The sequence below is a fragment of the Lagenorhynchus albirostris genome, chromosome 19 (assembly GCF_949774975.1).
Source record: "Lagenorhynchus albirostris chromosome 19, mLagAlb1.1, whole genome shotgun sequence".
Lineage (NCBI taxonomy): Eukaryota > Metazoa > Chordata > Mammalia > Artiodactyla > Delphinidae > Lagenorhynchus > Lagenorhynchus albirostris.
In genome coordinates, this window is record NC_083113.1 from 2,866,682 (window position 1) to 2,886,527 (window position 19,846).

At 46.0% G+C, this 19,846-nt stretch overlaps 2 protein-coding genes across 5 annotated transcripts in view; one reads left to right on the forward strand and one right to left on the reverse strand.

Moving 5' to 3' along the window:
• The first annotated feature begins 724 nt into the window (after positions 1–724).
• On the forward strand, positions 725–2,812 carry LOC132510181 (protein c-Fos-like). The gene is made up of 3 exons (XM_060131963.1): positions 725–898; positions 1,532–1,768; positions 2,396–2,812. Exons 1-3 carry the CDS (start codon positions 725–727, stop codon positions 2,426–2,428), a joined length of 444 nt encoding a protein of 147 aa, XP_059987946.1. The 3' UTR covers positions 2,429–2,812.
• Positions 2,257–19,846, reverse strand: part of LOC132509358 (zinc finger protein OZF-like) — a 63,387-nt gene continuing 45,797 nt past the window's right edge. Inside the window, exons 1-4 of one of the 4 annotated variants that reach the window (XM_060130323.1) lie at positions 14,025–14,319; positions 10,691–10,729; positions 8,616–8,742; positions 2,257–7,316 (exon numbers count right to left, since the gene is read on the reverse strand). In XM_060130323.1, the coding sequence (XP_059986306.1) occupies positions 5,764–7,316; positions 8,616–8,742; positions 10,691–10,723 (1,713 nt within the window). In that variant the 5' untranslated portion in view covers positions 10,724–10,729; positions 14,025–14,319 and the 3' untranslated portion in view covers positions 2,257–5,763. Of the gene's footprint in view, positions 7,317–8,615; positions 8,743–10,690; positions 10,730–12,896; positions 13,915–14,024; positions 14,320–19,846 lie in introns of those variants that run through there. The other 3 variants (XM_060130324.1, XM_060130320.1, XM_060130321.1) reach the window with 3 other exon arrangements.

Consider the following 19,846-nt stretch of genomic DNA (forward strand, 5'->3'; position numbering starts at 1 on the left):
CCCCCACCAGACCCGGGGCACAAGGGTCCGCCTTGAACACGTGCGAGTGTCCCGGGAGCTCTGCGCGGCCCTGTCTGCCTCGCCCTGCATCTTCTGGCGGGCTGTACCCGGGAGCGGCTCCCGCCTGTTCCTCCCCCAAATTAGGTAATGCCCAAAGGAGGTCTACGTCAGCAGGCTTCACGGACGTTCCTTGCCTTCTTGGGGGAGGTCATCCCCGAATTCGCTCAATTTGGGGGCTTCACGGGACCCTAACACCCCATTACTTAAACGCTCGTATGATAAAGGAACACAGGCAGACGGGCGGCAGGGGCTGCGAGAGAAGCGAGGGCGGCCAAGAGGGCGCAGATGTGTCCAGGCCCGCACGCCACCCCTCCGGCGCCGCGATGGTTTACACCCGTGACGTAAGGTCTCATTCATAAACACTGTTATAAAGAGTGGAGGCGGTGCCGGGTGCTCCCCGCCTCTGGGCTGCTAGCTCCTCAGTCGGGGACCCAGCCGCCGGCCTGATGGGCAGGGACCGCGCCCCGCCCCGGCCCCGCTCCAGCCGCACCCTACCACCACCCTGAATTCTTCCGGCTTCAACGCACGCCACGCTTCAACGCCCACTACCGCCTGGCGTGCTACCACGTGGTGTCCTCCCGCTGCTGCATCGCTTTCCGGGCCGCGGACGGTTTCTCCTGCTGTCACTTCCTGGCCGAGTCCTCCGGCACTGGCTCTCCCGACCATGCGCAGGAAGGCTGGGCTCGCGGGACTCGCGGTTCGGCGTCCCTCCTTCGCCGGGGAGGGAGGCCGGGGAGGGAGGCTGTCCCTCCTTCGCCGGGGAGGGAGGCTGTCCCGGCTGGAGCATCCCGGTCCCGGGAGCCCTGGACTTGCTGGAAGCACACGCACGCTTGTCCCGGTAAGAATGGTCCCTTTTCCGCGCCGGCTGTTTTGGAGCGCTCCGGCCCGCGCGCTGTGGCTTGTGTCCGGCGGGAGCCGAGCAAACGCGTGCCAAGCAGAGACTTGCTCACAGGACCCCGGCTCCCCGGGGAGACGGCAGAAAGTGGGCGCCCTCCCTCCGCTGGCAGCCTGGAGCAGGCAGGAGGGGCGGGGAGGAGGGGAAGCGGGTGGGTGGTAAGGCAGTTCACCGATAAAAAGCGAGTTCACTCGGGAAACTCTTGAGGGGCTCCTGCGTCAGTACAGAAGTCGAGTACATTTATAAGAACCCCCTTTCGAGCCGGTGATGCTGAGGGAATAATGGGAACGCAGTCGCAGGATGGAGGAGAAAGGCAGTGCGCGGCAGAGTTCTTGGGAGGAAATGGGCGACCTTCCATCCAGGATGAAGGGACAGAATTCTTGGGAGGAAAGGGGGAGACCTTCCATCCAGGATGAGGGGACAGAATTCTTGGGAGGAAAGGGGTAGACCTTCCATCCAGGATGAGGGGCATATAAAAAGAAATGAGCAGTCCAGGACAGTTTCTTCTCCCTCTCACTCCACCTGTATCCAGAACCTGCTTGGTTCCCTCAGCTTTCCCCTCCTGTTTCCTTCTAGGACTTGTGCATAGACCTGGCCGGCTCCAGTGCCAACCTCATCCCAAGGGTGACTGCCATCCGGACCAGCCCAGACCTGCAGTGGCTGGTACGGCCCACTGAGGTGTTCTTGGCAGCCCCATCACACAAGATTCCCCCACCCATACGGAGTTCTTCTGGCCTGGATGGGGGTTATCCCATGAAGACCATGGCAGGAGGCAGAACTCAGGGCGTTGGCAGGAAGGGCAAGGTGGAACAGGTGAGGAGTCGGTGGTCACCTTCTCTCTGTAGGGAGGGCTGGGGTGGCAGCATTGGAGGAGATGGGGAGCACGTGGATAGAATGAGGCCACTGATGGAATTCACTACACATCCTGAACTGGCAACCCTGGCTCAAAGCCCTTTCCATCCCAAGTCAGACTCTGATAGTTCCACCCCAAGAAATAGCCTAATAGTTTATTCTTTGGTAGGTTCCTATCATGCTTGTAGACTGGGCTGTCCTTTCACTTGCTGAGGATCTTGTAAAAAAGAAAAATTTTCGTATCTGTTTTAATACTTTCGTTTGGTATATGTATTTTCTAAACAATGTCTTTTTATGGTCATATAGTTGATTTACAATGTTGCGTTAGTTTCTGGTGTACTGAATTGCTTTGCAGTACATCTATCAAAATATGAAAAAATATGTAAAATATATACATATATTTTACAAAATTATATATGTAAAACATATTCTTTCAGATTCTTTTCCATTGCAAGTTATTGCAGGATAATGAATATGGTTCACTATGCTATACAGTAAATCCTATTGTTTATCTATTTATATATAGTGGTGTGTATCTGTTAATCCCATACTCCTAACTTATATACATCTTTATCCATTCATCTATAGATGGACACTTGGGTTGGTTCCATGCCCTGGTGATTGTATATAGTGCTGCTATGAACATAGCAGTGCACTATATTTTCCAATTAGAGTTTTCTCCAGATGTATGCCCAGGAGTGGGATTGTTGGATCATATGACAGCTCTTATTTTTAGTTTTTTAAGGAACCTCCATACTGTTCTCCACAGTGGCTGCACAAATTTAATTCCCACCAACAGTGTAGAAGGCTTCCGTTTTCTCCACACCCTCTCCAGCATGTTATTTGTAGACTTCTTGATGATGGCCATTCTGACCAGTGTGACGTGGTACTTCATTGTAGTTTTCATCTGCATTTCTCTAATAATTAGTGATGTTGAGCATCTTTTCATGTGCCTGTTGGCCACCTATGTACTGCCAGGGAATTCCCATTTTGTCCATTTCTCGATTGGGTTGTTTTTTGTTGTTAGTTTTATTTTTTTGTTTTTTGTTTTTTTTAATAAATTTTATTTTTGGCTGTGTTGGGTCTTTGTTGCTAAGCACAGGCTTTCTCTAGTTGTGGTGAGCAGAGGCTACTCTTCATTGTGGTGCACAGGCTTCTCATTGCACTGGCTTCTCTTTGTTTTGGAGCATGGGCTCTAGGTGCATGGGCTTCAGAAGTTGCAGCAGGCAGGCCCTACAGCACAGGCTCAGTAGTTGTAGGGCATTCATATTTGATTTGATATTAATTTCTTCTGCTTTCTCTGGATTTCTCTTTTCTTTTCCTAGTTTCTGAAGGTGGAATCTGAGTTCCTTGATTTGACACATTTTTTTCTATAAGTGTTAAATGTGGGATAAATTTTCCCTAAAGTACTGCTTAAGAAAACGCCAATAGGACTTCCCTCGTGGTCCAGTGGTTAAGAATCTGCCTGCCAATGCAGGGGACACAGGTTCAATCCCTGGTCCAGGAAGATCCCACATGTGGTGGAGCAACTAAGCACATGTGCCACAACTACTGAGCCCACACCCTGCAACTACTGAAACCCATGTGCTCTAGGGCCCACGTGCCGCAACTGAGCCCATATGCTGCAACTACCAAAGCCCTCATGCCTAAAGCCTGTGTGTGCTCTGCAACAAGAAAAGCCACCACAACAAAGAGTACCCCCTGCTCGCTGCAACTAGAGAAAAGGCCACACACAGCCACAAGACCCAGCGCAGCCAAAAATAAATTTAATAAATTAATTTTAAAAAGAAAGAGAAAAGAAATAGTCAATAAAAGGAATGCTCTGGTGGTCTGGTGGTTAAGAATCTGCCTTCCAATGCAAAGGACGCAGGTCCAATTCCTGGTCAGGGAACTAAGATCCCACATGCTGCAGGGCAACTAAGCCCATGCACCTCAACTACTGAGCCCACATGCTCTGGAGCCCATGGGCCACAACTAGAGAAGCCTGTGCAACTAAGAGCCCATGAACCGCAATGAAAAGATCCTGCATGCTGCGGTGAATATCCTGCTTGCCACAACTAAGAGCCAATGTAGCCAAATAAATTAAAAACAAAAAAGAAAACCCCAATAAACTGTTCCCCGCCTGGGCTGCTCCAACCCAGCCACCCTTCCAAGGCACTCACCAGGGAGTACTCTTGGTCTGGGCCTGCTCCAGAACAATAAGCAGCTGTCCTTCTTTTATTCTAACATGAATATTTTAATAATCAATCAAAGGTATAGTATTTCTAATAGCTCTTTTAAATAAATTTATTTATTTTTAATTTTGGCTGTGTTGGGTCTTCATTGCTGCAGGCAGGCTTCCTATAGTTGCAGCAAGTGGAAGTTACTCTTTGTTGTGGTGCTTGACCTGCTCATTGTGGTGGCTTCTCTTGTTGCAGAGCACGGGCTCTAGGCATGCAGGCTTCAGTAGTTGTGGCACATGGGCTCAGTAGTCATGGCTCATGGGCTCTAGAGTGCAGGCTTAGTAGTTGTAGTACACGGGTTTAGTTGCTTCACAGCACGTGGGATCTTCTCGGACCAGGGCAGGTGGATTCTAAGCCACTGCACCACCAGGGAAGTCCCTCTAATAACTCTTTGTAGATGTTTATAAGATCAAGAAGGATTGTTTCTATCCTTAGTTTAATATCTAACTGTAATAGCTATGAAAAATTCAGAAATTGAAAAAAATTTTTTAAAGTTTCCATTCACTATATCATTCTATGTAGAAAATACCTGGGGATGTTTAAGTCATACGAGACTTATAAACAGAAAACTAAAAAACATTGCTAACAAAAATTAATCTAAGATCTAAATAAAAGAAGCTATCATGTTTATGAATTGGGACACTCAGTATGCCTTTCTAAATTAAAGATTAAATGCAATTCCAGTCAAAATCCTAGTTGGTTTTTGGGATGTTCAAATTCACAAGTGGATTCTAAAATTCACATGGAAAGGCAAAGGACTAAGAATGGCCATAACAACTTTGAAAAAGAAAGTCCAAGGAGTACATGACCTTGATTTCAAGGCATATTAAAACAACAAATTATTCAACACATGAAAGGATTGACATAAATAAAGTAGATAAATGCAACAGAAGATAAAGTTCAGAAGTAAACATATACATATGATTGACCCTCAATGAGGATACAAAAGCAATTCAGTGGAGAAGGTATTTAAGTCAGTATCACTGCAGCAACTGGGTATCCATATTTTAAAAAGAACTTCCAAAAATGAACTAAATATGAATCATTCACATCAATAAAAAAAACTAAACTTTAAAGTTTCAGAAGGAAACATAGAAAAACTTCTGTCTTTAAATTTGGGAAACATTTTTCATTTATTGATAGAACACCAAAAGCATAAGCAGTAAAAGAATAAATGCACAAGTAAGACTCCATTAAAGCTGAAAACTTTTTCTCTGGAAAAGCTACTGAAATGAGAAGACCAATTCTGGATGAAAATAATGTCAGATATTTCCATTAGAGAACCTTAATCAATAATCCATGAACAAATGTCAAAACTCAGTAATTAAGATGACAAATCATATAAACAGAAATTTCAAAAAACTATGAATGAAATTATCACATGAAAAACCACTCAACATCATGTCAATAGGGAAATACTAGTTAAAATCACTAGATACCACTATACACCTCTTACATCACTGAAGTTAGAAAGCCTGACCATACCAAGTGTTGATAAGAACGTAAAGAACAGGAACTCACGTTCTGGTGCTTCTGGTAAGACTGTAACAGGATACTACCAGTCTACGAAAGTTTGGCTCCACGTAAGTTAAATTTTCACTTACTCTATGACACCTACTCTATATGCTGCTAGATATTAACTCAAGTGAAGGAAAGCTTAAGTCTGGAGGGCATTTCTCCAGTGTGAACTTTCTTGTTTTTTATGAGCCTGGAGCTGCCTGCAAAGAACTACACTCAAGGTTTTCCTCTAGTATGGATTCCCTGGTGGGCAATAAGACCTCTTCTATAGACAAAGGCTTCTCCACATTCACTGCACATATAAGGCCTTTCTCCAGTGTGGATTCTCTGGTGGACAACAAGACTTCTTCTGTAGACAAAGCCTTCCCCACATTTATTGCATGTGTGAGGCCTTTCTCCAGTGTGGATTCTCTGGTGCTCAAGAAGACTTGTTTTGTAACTGAAAGGCTTGCCACATTCATTGCAATTAAAAGGCTTTTCTCCAGTGTGGACAGTTTGGTGCCGAACAAGTGAATACTTGAGCTTGAAGGCTTTCCCACACTGATTACACTTATAGGGTTTTTCTCCAGTGTGGATTCTCTGGTGCTCAACAAGTTTAATTTTGACCTTGAAAGCTTTCCCACATTCACTGCACTCATAAGGCCTTTCTGCAGTGTGAACATTCTGGTGTTTACTGAGGGCAGAGCTGCTTGTAAAGAACTTCCCACATTTACATCCATAAGCCTTTTCTCCAGTATGACTTCTCTTATGCACAACAAGACTTCCTTTGTAGACATAGGCTTTCCCACATTCACTGCACATATAAGGCTTTTCTCCGGTGTGGATTCGCTGGTGATCAAGAAGCCTTTTTTTGAAGACGAATGACTTCCCACATTTGCTACACTCATAAGGCTTTTCTTTTCTCCTCTGATGCACAAGATTTTTTCTGTAAAGGAAGGGCTTCCCACATTCACTGCTCTTATGAGAATTTTCTCCAGTGTGGACTTTTTGGTGCCTAACAAGTGTATCCTTTTGAAGGAAAGCTTTCCCACATTGATTACACTCATAGGGTCTTTCTCCAGTGTGGATTCTCTGGTGCTCAACAAGTTTATATTTGTGGGCAAACACTTTCCCACAATTAGGGCACTCATGAAGACTTTTTCCTATGTGAACCTTCCTATGGTGAGTAAGACTGGAGGTGAGTCTAAAGAACTTCCCGCAGTCACTGCACTCATAAGGTTTTTCACCAGTGTGAACTCTCAGGTGCTCCATGAATTTATACTTCTTACTGAAGGCTTTGCCACATTCGTTGCACTCATAATGCCCTTGCCCAGGGTGAGAGACCTCCCTGCTCTGCCTGCTTCTACCTGGATGCTCTCCATCGTGGGACGGCTGGTGATGGGGAAAGCCCAAGCTTCTTAGGAATGCCTTCTCAACCTCTCCGCATGTGAACATATTGTTGGGTAAAAAGACTTTGCAGCTCGTCATAAGCAAGGCTCCATTTTCCTCGCTTCTGAGGTGTTTCTCTCCACTGGGCTGCTTCTGGTGATGTTGTAGGTGAGAAGTGAACATTTTCCCACAGGCCCCAGAAGAGGATGGTTTCAGCCCAGAATGCACTCCTTCGTGCTCAGTCAGGTACAAAACACATTTCTCTACCAGGGCACCCATATCCGAAGTAAGAGTCTTCAGGATAGATGGGTCTGGATTTGGATTCCTGTCTTGTGTCACTAGTTCTACAGAAACACATTGTTCAGAAGCAGCCTCCTCAGTACCTACTGCACACCAACACCCTGAAAGCACAAAAATGCTGATAAAGTGTATGGAGACATTGGTGGTACAGGAGTCTACTACAAATTTGTGCATGACACATGTAGGTATAAGCCCATGGGTTTGTTATTAAAACAAGGGAGGAAGGGTCAAGTGGGAGAAGGGGATACTGTGCAATACTAGGGCTCTGATGGTCACAGAATAGGAAATGTCTCAAACCCGCAAGAACACAGGATACCAGGATGTCGTGCCATGCTGAGAGGAGAGGCTAGAACAACCCACTCCTCAGCCAATGGCTTTCAGCAGGATTTTCTGGTGGTGACAAGGGTCAGCTCTGTAGAATGCATGTCTCAATCCAGGAAAATGCAATTACACCTGACTATCAGTGTTCAAAGACAATATAAGTAAACATGTATCTCTCATGATACATTAACGATATGCATATACAATATATAAAATACATAAAATTGGAGAACAGTGCAGACAGGGGGAAAGGAGAGTTTTGGAGGACACTAAGGTGGAAAACAGGAGTCAGAAATCACAGTAGAAATGAAAAGTGGGCAAAGTGTCAAAATGGGGAGAAGTGGAAGAAAGAAATTAAGTATGAGCATGATGAGTCTTGACGCTGAAAGAGGAGAGAGCAAAGGACATTTCCCTGTAGGATTAGAACTCATCAATGATATCATGCCTTCCTACAGCTCCTGCTCACCAGGCTCAGGATGTAATTAACCCTCGTCCTATGACTAGACAGGGGCCTACCTCGTCAGGCACCCAGGGTTGCCTCCAGCTTTCAGCTCAGGCTGGGTGACTATGAGCCCTACCAGATCAAACTCCTCAGAGGAAAATAGGGCCATTAGGAGAAAGACACTGGCCCAGAGTGAACCAACCAATGACAGATTTCAGGAAAAAAAATGTATCACTAGAAGAACCTTAAGGAGTCTTGCAAAAATAATCTAGGGTTGACCACAAATGCTGACCATGTAAGTGTCTGTAATTCCTGACACAGGCAGTGCAAAAAAAGGATTAGAATGTGTGACACAGATCTTGCACACATCTGAACAGTCAACACACCTAGCAGTGGCAAAGCTAAGTGGCATCAGCTGGACAGGCTTCAAGCCTCTGAGACCAAAGGCTTCTGTGAAAGGCTTCAGAGCCTATGGTACAGGGCTGAACACACACAGGGTGGGGGAATGCAGCTCAAGTGCCAGGAAATCGGGGAAGTAAGCAGTGTCCAAGGTCCAGGCTGGGAAGGATGGAGTGAGCCATGCAAAAAGAAGGGCAGAGTCCCATACGGGGCAACGGTGTGGAACAGGGGTCCTTACCCAGGGAGGCTATAAGTGACAGGTTCTCCAGCATCACGTCACAGTACAGGAGTCTCTGAGCATCATTAAGGAGACCCCACTCCTCCTGGGAGAAGGACACAGCCACATCCTCAAAGATCACATGGCCCTGTCATGAGGGGGACAAGTGAGTTCACAGCAGCCTCTGCAACCAGGACCCCAGATCATGGTCGTCTACCCCAGTGACCCAGCTCAGAGGACACACCAGGTCCTCATGTCACAGGAACCTGCTAGCATTACATCATTTAGTTAAAACAGAGAGGGAGACAAGCAGTCTCACAGATGCTTTGGGGCTGCCACACAGAACCCCAGCCACTCTCCTCAGAGTCGACTCTCCTGAGATCAAACAGACCACCCCACATACAATGACACTTGTCCTCAGCCCCCTGGAGTAAAGTGTGGGGATAAAGGCCCTGAGTCCATGCTCACACTCCCTCCATCTCCATTGCCCAGCCCTGCAGGTTCACAACTCCCTCACGTGCCCGACCGTGAGCCCCACGCAACCACCTCAGCCTCAGGCCTTCGGCACCTCACTCTGTTCCCCATGTGCCACCCAGCATGCGGTGCTTCCCCAGGCCTCTGTGGGACCCGCTGCTACAGGTGGTCCCAGCACTGTTTTCCATACCCCCACAAGGCCTTGATCCCTGTTCCCACATCAGCACCCAGACATTGTGTGGGGTCAGATGCCCGGAGCCCTAGTCCTCCACAGTGTCCCACGACTGACCCCGCAGCACTCACCCCTTCCTCTCTCTGCTCCTCTCATTCCAAGCCCCGCCCCCCACCCCCCAGCCAAGCCCAAGACGCTGTTCCAGCTGCGCTCATCTGCCCTCAGCTGTTCTGTCGTCCAGTCTCACACTCTTCAGGTTCCAACCACAGTCATCACAAAACTTTGAACCTGTGGAGGGGAAAAAATGCCCCAGGCCTTACCTCCCTGTCATCTGACCTCCATTCCTCCTTTGCTCTGAATCCATACCTTATCCACCCTTTCAAATCCTGTGCCATGACAAGGACTTCCCCTGAGGCCACTTGCACCCCCCCCCACACACTCATGGTCACTGCACTGACTCATCCATCTTAGTGATGACAGCCACCCCTGTCCCTGTGCCCAGGGAGATGAGCCGGTCTATGGAGAACACCCTCCCCACCCTACAACTTTCATGGCACCCACACATGACCTGAGGGCCTGGAATCTGACCTGGTCCACATGCCATCCACCTGCTAAGGGGTATCTTCAATCCTGAACCCCACCTTCCCTGAACTCCAGGTGTGTTTCCAATGGCCCAGTTGACACCTCCTGTGAGACACCCCGACAATATCTCAGACTCAGCATGGGGACACAGAACTCTGGAGATTCCTTCTGTCCATTACTCCTACTTTTGACTTCCCGTCTCAGACATGGCGTCCCCACCATCACTTAGAGGCAAACATCCTGGGGTCATGTCAGACTACTCTTTCTCATCCTGTACAGCAGAAAGTCAGGTGTACCACCAACGAGATTGAGAAACTCACTTCCTCTCCTGCTACAGAGCCATTGCCAGGATCCAGCCACAATCGACATTCAACAGGACTGTGCCTTCCACTGGACCCCTGGCTCCTTCGCACCCCACCACCACAACCACCACCATCTTCCTCCTCTCTGCAGGCAGAGCAGCCTCTTCAGACCCAGCGTCAGATCACTTCCCTCCTCTGCGGCCAACATGGCATGGACCCGCCCCTTCAGGAGAGGCCCAGCTCCTCAGGCTCCCATCCAAGGAATGACTCATGACTTCAGTCTTTATCAGCCCAAGTCATGGGTCCTGCAGTTCCCTGAACACTCCCCTCTCAGTCTCATCTCCAGGCTGTGCCCAAGGACATGTCACCACTTGACCTTCTCCACTGGACACATGGGAACACCTCTGTACAACTTCTGCCTTGATTAATGATCCTGTGCCTGAGATGATGCCAGGGTCCAGACCTAAGGGCCCATAATCCCAGGACAACACTGTCTCCTATATCTGTGTGTCAGGACCAGGGGTAGGGAGGACATCTGGGTAGGTACAGGGGCTTCTTCCACTTACCTGTCCAGGGACCATAAATGCTGCTGCCACCATGGGAACCTGTGAAAAGAGGGAGTATCTGAGATAAAGGTGATTATGGTGAGGATGTAAAGGCTGAGCTGTTTCTTCCCTTCCTTTTCCTGGACATGAGTCATCTGAGGCTGACCTCTGACCTCAGATCCTCACTCTTCAGAGCTATAGCTTGACAACTCGATAGCCTTAGACAAAGACTCAATGTCCTTGGGACTTCCCTGGTGGTCCAGTGGAGAAGACTTAAATCTTCCACTGCAGGGAGCCCGGGTGCCATCCCTGGTTGGGGAACTAAGATCTCACATGCCGTGTGGTGTGGCAAAAAGAACCCACTCACCCTCTTTGAGTCTCAGTGTCTTCATGTAAACGGCAACACTTAGGATGTCTAACTCATAATGTGTACATACCAAATGCATTATTACCTCTCCCATGGTAAGATTCAGCTATTACAGAACACAGGATTAAGATTTCTATAAATGTTTTTGAAAATTAGGTTTTTCTTACATGTCTTTCAAGGCTTTCTGAGACAAAGTATCTTTTCTCAACCACCAATTATCTAATTTTATGACACCACCCTGGTGCCCTACAATTCATTCCTATTATTACACTACCTGAAATTAGTGATAGAATCCACTGGTTTAAGCCCATAAACTGCCCTCTTTTGAGAAGCCAGTTCCGATCCCTGGTCCCCAGGCTACCAGGACTTCTGTCCCACTTGGCTACAAATTCAGGGTTTCCCATAAACCCCTCCTCGGTTTTGATAATTTGCTGAAATGACCCATGAAGTTAGGAAAACACTTTTCTTACTTTTTCTGGTTTACTGTAATGTATACAATTTAGGAACAGTCAAATGGAAATGACGTCTACGTCAGGGTGGGAGAGGTAGAGGGCATCAGGGGTTTCCAGGTCCTTTCAGTACATGCCACCCTTCCAGCACTTCCACAATTTCAATGTGTTCACCAATCTGAAGGAACCTTGAACTTCATTGTTCAGCAGTTTTTATACCTAATCTCCAGGTCCCCTCAGATCCTTAGGAGTTGCCGGGTAGGTCTGGGAGTTGAAACGTCTAATCACTTGTTTTTTCTAAAGAGCAGTCCCATCCTGAGGGTATCTGGAGAATCTACCCTATGTCACTTCATTATAATAAACTTCCACGTGATAAAAAGGGCTAGTTGTGAATAACAAAAACAGTCCTAATTCCCAGGCAATTCTAAGGGGTTCAGAGCTCTATGTGAAGAACTCAAGACAAAACCTAAACATATATATATTATTATAACACAGATATATATTCTCATTTTAATCAGTTATTACTTGCTTACACAAGATTAACTTGCCAAATCTATACATTTTTAACCTTGTAGTTTCCTGGGAGAGCTGAGGCACGTGTGCCCTTGACTGGGCCTGGGCTGCTCCACCAGCATGGCTGACATTTTTCTGACTCCACAAGGAGTGGGCAGTCGGCTGAGTGTTCAGAACAGTGAATCTATACAATCTCACAACTCCTTCTCCATCTCCATCTCAGGCAAGGTTCCTTACTCTTTATACCCTTGCTTCCCCAGAAAGCCCTGGAACCACAGGACCCTCCCATCTTCAGGCAACCTCAGAAAGTCCCACCCAGTTTGCCCTGCCCTCCAACCCCAGGTCTCTCTACTTTGATCTGAGGTCTCCTTGCACAGAAAAGTGACAAGACTTTCCCTCCTAAATTTGAGTCCAGACATGGCCAGAGTCCAGGACTTAGGCTGTCACCACATGGACATTGCTGAGCTAGCGACCTCCTCCCCCAATTCCAGATTAGGGACTCCAGCAGCCCCTGTGTCACCAATTGGCCCCAACTGTTAACTCCTTACTTTTTTTTTTTTTTTGGCTGCCCCACACAACTTGCAGGATCTTACTTAGTTCCCCCGCCAGGGGTTGAACCCAGGGCCACAACAGTGAAAGCGCCAAGTGCTAACCACTGGACCACCAGGGAACTCCCTCCAAAATCCAATTTTAATCTCTCCCTGACATGTCTTCCAGATGCTCAGCCAAAAGAAAATCTTTATTGTCCTTTACTCTGTCCTTTTGCTTAGAACAACATTCATTGCCAATTATCTTGCAGATTTATTATGAACCTTATTAGTTGTATTCCTTTGTAAAAAATTAATAAACAGAAACCTCAGTTAGAGTTGGCACACCAGAAGGGGGAGCCCTTACTGACCTGAGACAATAACAGTATCCAAAAGGAAGAAGACGACTCTCTTCTCTCCTGGAAAGGACTCAGGCAATGAAAAGCCATGGACTCTGGTGACTATAGCCCTTCTAACTTCCCTCTTTAATCTCTATAAAAGTGTTAGTTCATCATGGCCGCACATCTCAATTGCAATTCCCTGATGATCCCGAAAAAAACTCATCTTTGCAGAAGAAATAGCTGGGAGGCTATTTGTTTCAGGTCAATAACTTCCATAGGCACCAGTCTGGTCCAGAAACCAACTTACTCTCTGGAGTGGAATGCACTAGGCTCTCCCAGGTCTCCCTGCCTCCACCCTCAGCTCCCCCTTCCCAGTCTGTTCTCCCCTGAGCAGCCTCTGAAATACTTTAAAACTAACTCAGTGTGTCTTCCTGATTTATTCACAACCCTCCATGACTTCCAAAATGCCGACTGTTGGCCCAGAAGGGCTCATATGACTCCTCCATAATGCCACGTCTCTGAAGAAGGGACTCCAACCCCAGGTTTCCAGAATGTTCCCGGCTCTTGTGACTCTCCAAGGATTTGCACGTGCCAAGCCCCCAGCCTTTAACACTCTCCATACGGCCTGTCAGAAATAGGGCCACCACACACGCACACCTAAAGTTCTGGAGACAGAGGCCTGAACCGCAGTGCCCTGAACAGGAGACCCTCATTGGAGGCTTGAGGATTCGGGTCAGGATCTGGGGGGCCCCAACAGTCACCTAGGTCGTGTAAGATCTGTTGGCCCGGGTGAAAGGAGGCCCGGGGGGTAAGAGAAAACATCGACCAGTATGAGGTAGGAGAGGCATTGGGACATAACGACCTCACCTGTTCTGGGAATCAACAAGAGACTCTAAATTCCTGCCCAGAAAACAATGGGGCTGATGGGAAGGGAAAATGGGCTTACGCCCCACAACAGACCAACCAACACCTGGCCCTGCTGTATCCTCACCAAATAAGGAATTACCCTGTATAGCAAACCACCCCCTCCCCTTGCAAGCCGCCTTCTGCTTTTACCCCAATAAAAATCCCTCTCATCCAGTACTGGGCGCGACTTCTCTGACCCCTTTCTCTCGGACCAGTGAACCTCGCCCGGGAGCGCTCCCTAATAAAGCTCACTTGAAGCTTTCCTCTGTTTCGTGGTGCCGTTTGTTAAGATCCGATCTTACAGGTCGGGTCTTGTAGCCCGCTGGTTGCCGTAGGACCAGTTGAGCGCGGCGGGATAATGGTGGTAACGTGGCCCGAATATTCCGGAAGCAGGTTCCGCATCCCGCTCACTCCCGCGGAGTGTGGACGGCGTCCCCTCGAGCTTTTTCCAGTTTCCGTTACCTGGGCTGCACCTAGTGATCTAGAGCTTTGGGTCCTGCAAACGCAGCAAAGACCCCAAACCGCCACCAACAGAAAGACACCGGAAGTTCCGTCCCCTCGTATTTCACAATCCCGGAAGAACCTCTGTTTGGGGCCTTCATTGGTGCGGAGAACAAGCCGATCCGCGCACAGTCTTCTAGGTAATGTAGTTCCCCTCAAGCCACCGAGTGCGGTGCGGACTAGACCCACCCCCAACCTGTTTGGGCATTAATGGGCCAAGTAGGTGCGGGAAGGACAAATTAGAAACGCGTCAAGGGATTTCCCTGGCGGTAAAGTGGGTAAGACTCCGGGCTTCCACTGCAGCGGGGGCGGGTTCGATCCTTAGTCAGGGAAATAAGATCCCCCAAGGTGCATGGCGCGGCCAGGAAAAAAATGTATTTACAGCACCTGAAACTAAGGGAACCTTGTAAATCGACTATATTTCAAATTAAAAAAAAAAATTAAATAAAACACATAAAATTAGACCCAGCAAAACCTGTATCCATAACATTTATAAAATTCTGCTTTAGCTCGTATTTCTCAGCATAAAACTTTATATAGGATTAGAAAAAAATGCATTCCAGTTGTGAAAAGACTGAGACAAGCCACAGTCCTTATTTGTTGTTTTGTTTCTTTATGAAAATCTTGGAAGAGTTTTCAAGTAAGAAAAATCAATTCAATAAGATTTTGGAATGAAAAAGGGAATTATATGCAAAAAAAATCTCGGTGTACTTCATTATTGTCTAAAATAATAACTACATAAAGTTAGATAACATTAGTCTATCGTTGATACTGTCCACCTCAGTAAACCTGAGAGGCAGTAATCAAGCACAACACATTTACTTGGGATCACAGAATTGCAATTCGGGACACGCATTCAAGTAGCAACCCAAAAGGTATTCTGCTAGGGAGTAAAATACAGGGGATTTTAAATGCAAAGAGAGTTTTGTATTACAGAATTTTAATTGGAATTGGAGGCAGAAGTTAGTCTTGGTTGAACAGGATTGTGTACTAAGACTATCACTAGAGGGAAGTAATAGTCCATTAGTGTGACAAGTTGCAAGTGTTATTGCAGAGTCCTTGGAATATTTGCAGGTTGGCTCAGATCAAAAGTTCATGGTTTCACCAGGTGGGGAGGTGCAGGATGTCCACTAATTAATAGCCTCCCAGCTCCACGTTAAAACCCCGTGACATCAGTGATTCCATTTTATTTCACATTCTACAACACTATTAATTTGTCATGCCTTGCAGGAGTTCTCAAAGCAAATATAAAAATTTTCACAGCATATGCACAAACTATATGATAATAGCAGGCTTCTTTTATTTAAAAAAAATTAAAATTGAAACAAGAAAAAAACCCTTTAAGAAGATATTGAGCTACCTATAATTTTAAAAGTTAATATATAAATAATAAATTCAATAAGTACTACTATTTTTTTAAGTACTACAAATTAAAAAGAGGAAGATTTAAAACCTGAGAAGGCAATATTCTTTTTTTTTTTTGGCCCCACTGCCCGGCTTGCATGATCTTAGTTCCCCGCATAGGGATTGAACCCAGGCCCACGGCCGAGTCCTAACCACTGGACCACCAGGGAGCTACTGAAGGCAACATTCTTTTTTTTTTAATTTATTTATTTTATTGATTTATTATATTTGGCTGCGCTGGGTCTTCGTTGCTGCGTGCAGGCTTTCTCTAGTTGCAGAGAGCGGGGGCTACTCTGTTGCGGTGCGCGGGCTTCTTGTTGCGGTGGCTTCCCTTGTTGCGGAGCACGGACTCTGGGCACATGGGCTTTAGTAGTTGCAGCATGTGGGCTCAGGAGTTGTGGCTCACAGACTTCAGTAGTTGTGGCTCTTGGGCAATAGGCACGCGGGGTCTGTAGTTGCAGCTCACAGGCTTAGTGGCGCCACAGCATGTAGGATGTTCCCGGACCAGGGATCAAACCCGTGTCCCCTGTATTGGCAGGCAGATTCTTAACCACTGTACCACCAGGGAAGTCCCTAAATTCATTCATTCATTTATTTATTTATTTATTTATTTATTTATTTATTTATTTATTTATTTATTCGGTACGCGGGCCTCTCACTGTTGTGGCCTCTCCCGTTGCGGAGCACAGGCTCCGGACACGCAGGCTCAGCGGCCATGGCTCATGGGACCAGCCGCCCTGCAGCATGTGGGATCCTCCCGGACCGGGGCAGGAACCCGTGTCCCCTGCATCGGCAGGCGGACTCTCAACCACTGCGCCACCAGGGAAGCCCCCTAAATTTATTTTTAACATAAGCCCCACCATATAATTTTTCCGGCAAATTTGTTCAATATATTATCCTTTCTCCCTTACATGCCTTTGGCAACTTTACAGGAAATAAATTGACATTATTAGGGTTTGTAAATATCTACATTCTCTATGCTTTCCCATTGCTCTAAAGTTAGTGTAGATATACAGTAAATTCTTAAATAAGAAGAAAAATATTTTCATATTTCTTGTTTTCAAAACATCCTTCATTCTGCTCAGCCAGCTGGTAAGTGTCTGTGTCCAGCCCTAACTCAGATCCTAATTCTGTTCCAAATGCCCATCAACCTCCTCAATCCAAAGCGTCCACTTGAATGTCTTAAACACACCATGAACTCATCATGAATAACAGAAATTCATTTCCAATTTCAGTGAATAGTCTTGCCATCCAAACAAGTTTGAAATTCAGATTCATCCTTTGGCCTTAATACTCCACATACAATGTTAAGAAATTGTGACCGTATCACATAAGCCTGTTCTGATGTCTGGGTGTCTCTCTTTTGTGTTTGGTTTCCAATGTTATTAGCGTTTCTCTCCAGGTACCAAGTTTCCATGCATCTTTTATCTATTGTATTTTTATCTATTTTATCTATTGTATCAGCATGCACTGATGTCGTTGATTATTTTATAAGCTGTTGAAACATTTCACCTACTTCTGCTATTTCTGCATTTATTAGCTAGAAATCCTCTGTAAAGAAGAGTTTTTCCATAATCTTCCATTCAGTTACCTCAAAATACAGTTTGTAAAGATCAGGGAGGCAAGAGCTTGATCCCTCAACTCTAGCAATTTTTCAGGATAATTATTTGGACAACTAACATCATGCTCAAATAATAATGAAATGTTTATCTCAGGGATAGGTGCCCCTGTTGCACACATACTAAGACTGTGATCGTGGTAGGCACTCTCCTAGTAGGAAAAAACATTTAGTAAGTGGCTCTTCTTTTCAGATAAGTCTCTTATTTTATTTTATTATTTTAAAATATTTATTTATTTATTTAGGCTGTGCCCTGTCTTAGTTGCAGTGCGTGGGATCCTCGTTGTGGCATGTTTAGTTGTGGCATGCGGGATCTTTTTTAGTTGTGGCATGTGGGCTGTTAGTTGCAGCTTGCAGACTCTTAGTTGTGGCATGGGAACTCTTAGCTGTGGCATGCATGCGGGATCTAGTTCCCCGACCAGGGTTCGAACCCAGGCACCCTGCATTGGGAGCACGGAGTACCCACTGGACCACCAGGGAAGTCCATCTTATTTTATTTTATTATTTATTTATTTATTTGGCTGCGCCATGCAGCAAGCAGGATATTAGTTTCCCTCTCAGGGATCGAACCCATACCCCCCACATTGGGAGTGCTGAATCTTAAGCACTCGACTGCCAGGGAAGTCCCAGATAAGTCTCATATTTTAAAATTAATTTTATCTGTTTTAGTCCATTCGAACTGGTGTAAGAAAACGTCATATACTGGGTGGCTTATAATCAACAGGCATTTATTTCTCACAGCACTGGAGGCTGGAAGTCCAAACTCAAGTTTCCCATGGATTCAGTGTCTGGTGAGAGCCCACTTCCTGTTTCATAGAAAGCCTCCTTTTTCTTGCCATGTCCTCACATTGTAAAAGCAGTGAACTTTCCGGGCCCTCTTTTATAAGGGCACAGTTCCTTTCATGAGGGTAGAGCCCTTCTGACCTAACCACATACCAAGTATTCTTATGTCCTAAAATCATGACATTAGGCATTAGGTTTTGAACATAAGAATTGAGGGGAAAACAAACATTGAGACCATAGCAGTATCTATTTCAGGAAATTGAGTTAGAAATATATGGAAAAAATAGTTGGACTTGTTGGGGTTTCAACAGAAACACTGAGATGTACTCATGCAGGAAAGAATTATTTTGTGTGGGAAACAGGCAGAATACCACATCATCTACTTCCGACTTGGCATCCTGACAGATATCATCCATTTCCCCTCTCATGATCTTGGCTTAACTCTTTTTTAATTGTTCCTTGATTGCACATACTGAAGCCTACAAAATTATCTCTGAAGCTTTGAGCTACATAGAGTTGAAGAGCAGTGCAGTTTATTGGGAATTCCCTGGCAGTCCAGTAGTTAGGACTTGGCACTTTCACTGCCATGGCTCCAGGTTTGATCCCTAGTCGGAGAACTAAGATCCCCGAAATCCGTGCAGCCCAGCCAGAAAAAAAAAAAAAAGCATGCAGTTTGTGACTGAATGACATTGCAGTGTGTGCATTCAGGTTTTCCTTTGTGTTCCTGTTGGCTGAATGCAGTCTACAAAACAATATCTCCCTTTAAAGGGAATACCTCTTCAAAAAACAGAAGAGACAAAATAAAGATACTTGGATAATAACATATGCTTAAAATTATAATTTATGTCAAAGCACCCTCATTTAAAAAAATCTACCCTATATTTTCCCAACTTACTTTTGATGAACTTCATCAATTTATTTAAAAGTTTATAGAAAAGATTTCACTACTGTCCATCTTTTTTAGGGACACCAACCTTTTCCTCCCCAACATCCCAGTAATGGCCATGTGTGAAGCCCTTTCTTGACTCTGAGCAAACATAATGAAACTGAGAAAACTGAGTGTAAAGCTTCCATCGACATGTATTTGAAAAGAAATAAGATAATGTTTATTAGTTTGCGGCTATGAGTGAAGGTACTTTGTATCTGAGTGATATCATATCATGTGTTACTCCCCCATATGGTGAAGAGAGAAATAAGTCCCACTTGTGGGGTCTTTATGGAGCACTACAACACAGTCGTGGAAATTGTACCCTTAGAGGCATACAAAGGATTTATTATATTCACAGGTCCTAGGAGAGACTGGCATGCCACCCCACACAGGAGCCATATAGGAGGAGCACCTGGAGAGCATTCTCAACGAAGCAGAAGAGTGGGGCCCCCTAGGTAAGTGCCATTACTGGGGATCAGGGCGGAGTACCCAGGCAGAAGTCATGGGGGGATTTCATTGGTGGGTTGGAATGTCACTAAGTCATGGGAGTACAAGAAGGGGAACTTGAGTTGGGGCCACAGCCTCATCACTCTGGTGTACCCAGTCACCCGGGTTGGGGTGGTGGGGTGGGGATGTGCTCACAGCCAGTCTGTGGGGATGTTGAGGCAGCAGAATACGAACATTAAAAAATTTACAATACAGTATGTCCACTTGTTATATTCCGAGCATCTTAAATGACAAGACGCAAAAAACCCAACAGGGAAATCTGGATCGTTCCCTTTAGGAACATCCCATGCCTCGCCTCCTTCATTAGAGCCTCTGCATTTCCTTTGCCAGCTC

Coding starts and splice junctions, on each gene's coding strand:
- LOC132510181 (XM_060131963.1), top strand. CDS start 725: ATGCGCAGGAAGGCTGGGCTCGCGGGACTCGCGGTTCGGCGTCCCTCC. Junction 899..1,531: donor GCACACGCACGCTTGTCCCG/GTAAGAATGGTC, acceptor GTTTCCTTCTAG/GACTTGTGCATAGACCTGGC. Junction 1,769..2,395: donor GGAAGGGCAAGGTGGAACAG/GTGAGGAGTCGG, acceptor ATTCATCTATAG/ATGGACACTTGGGTTGGTTC.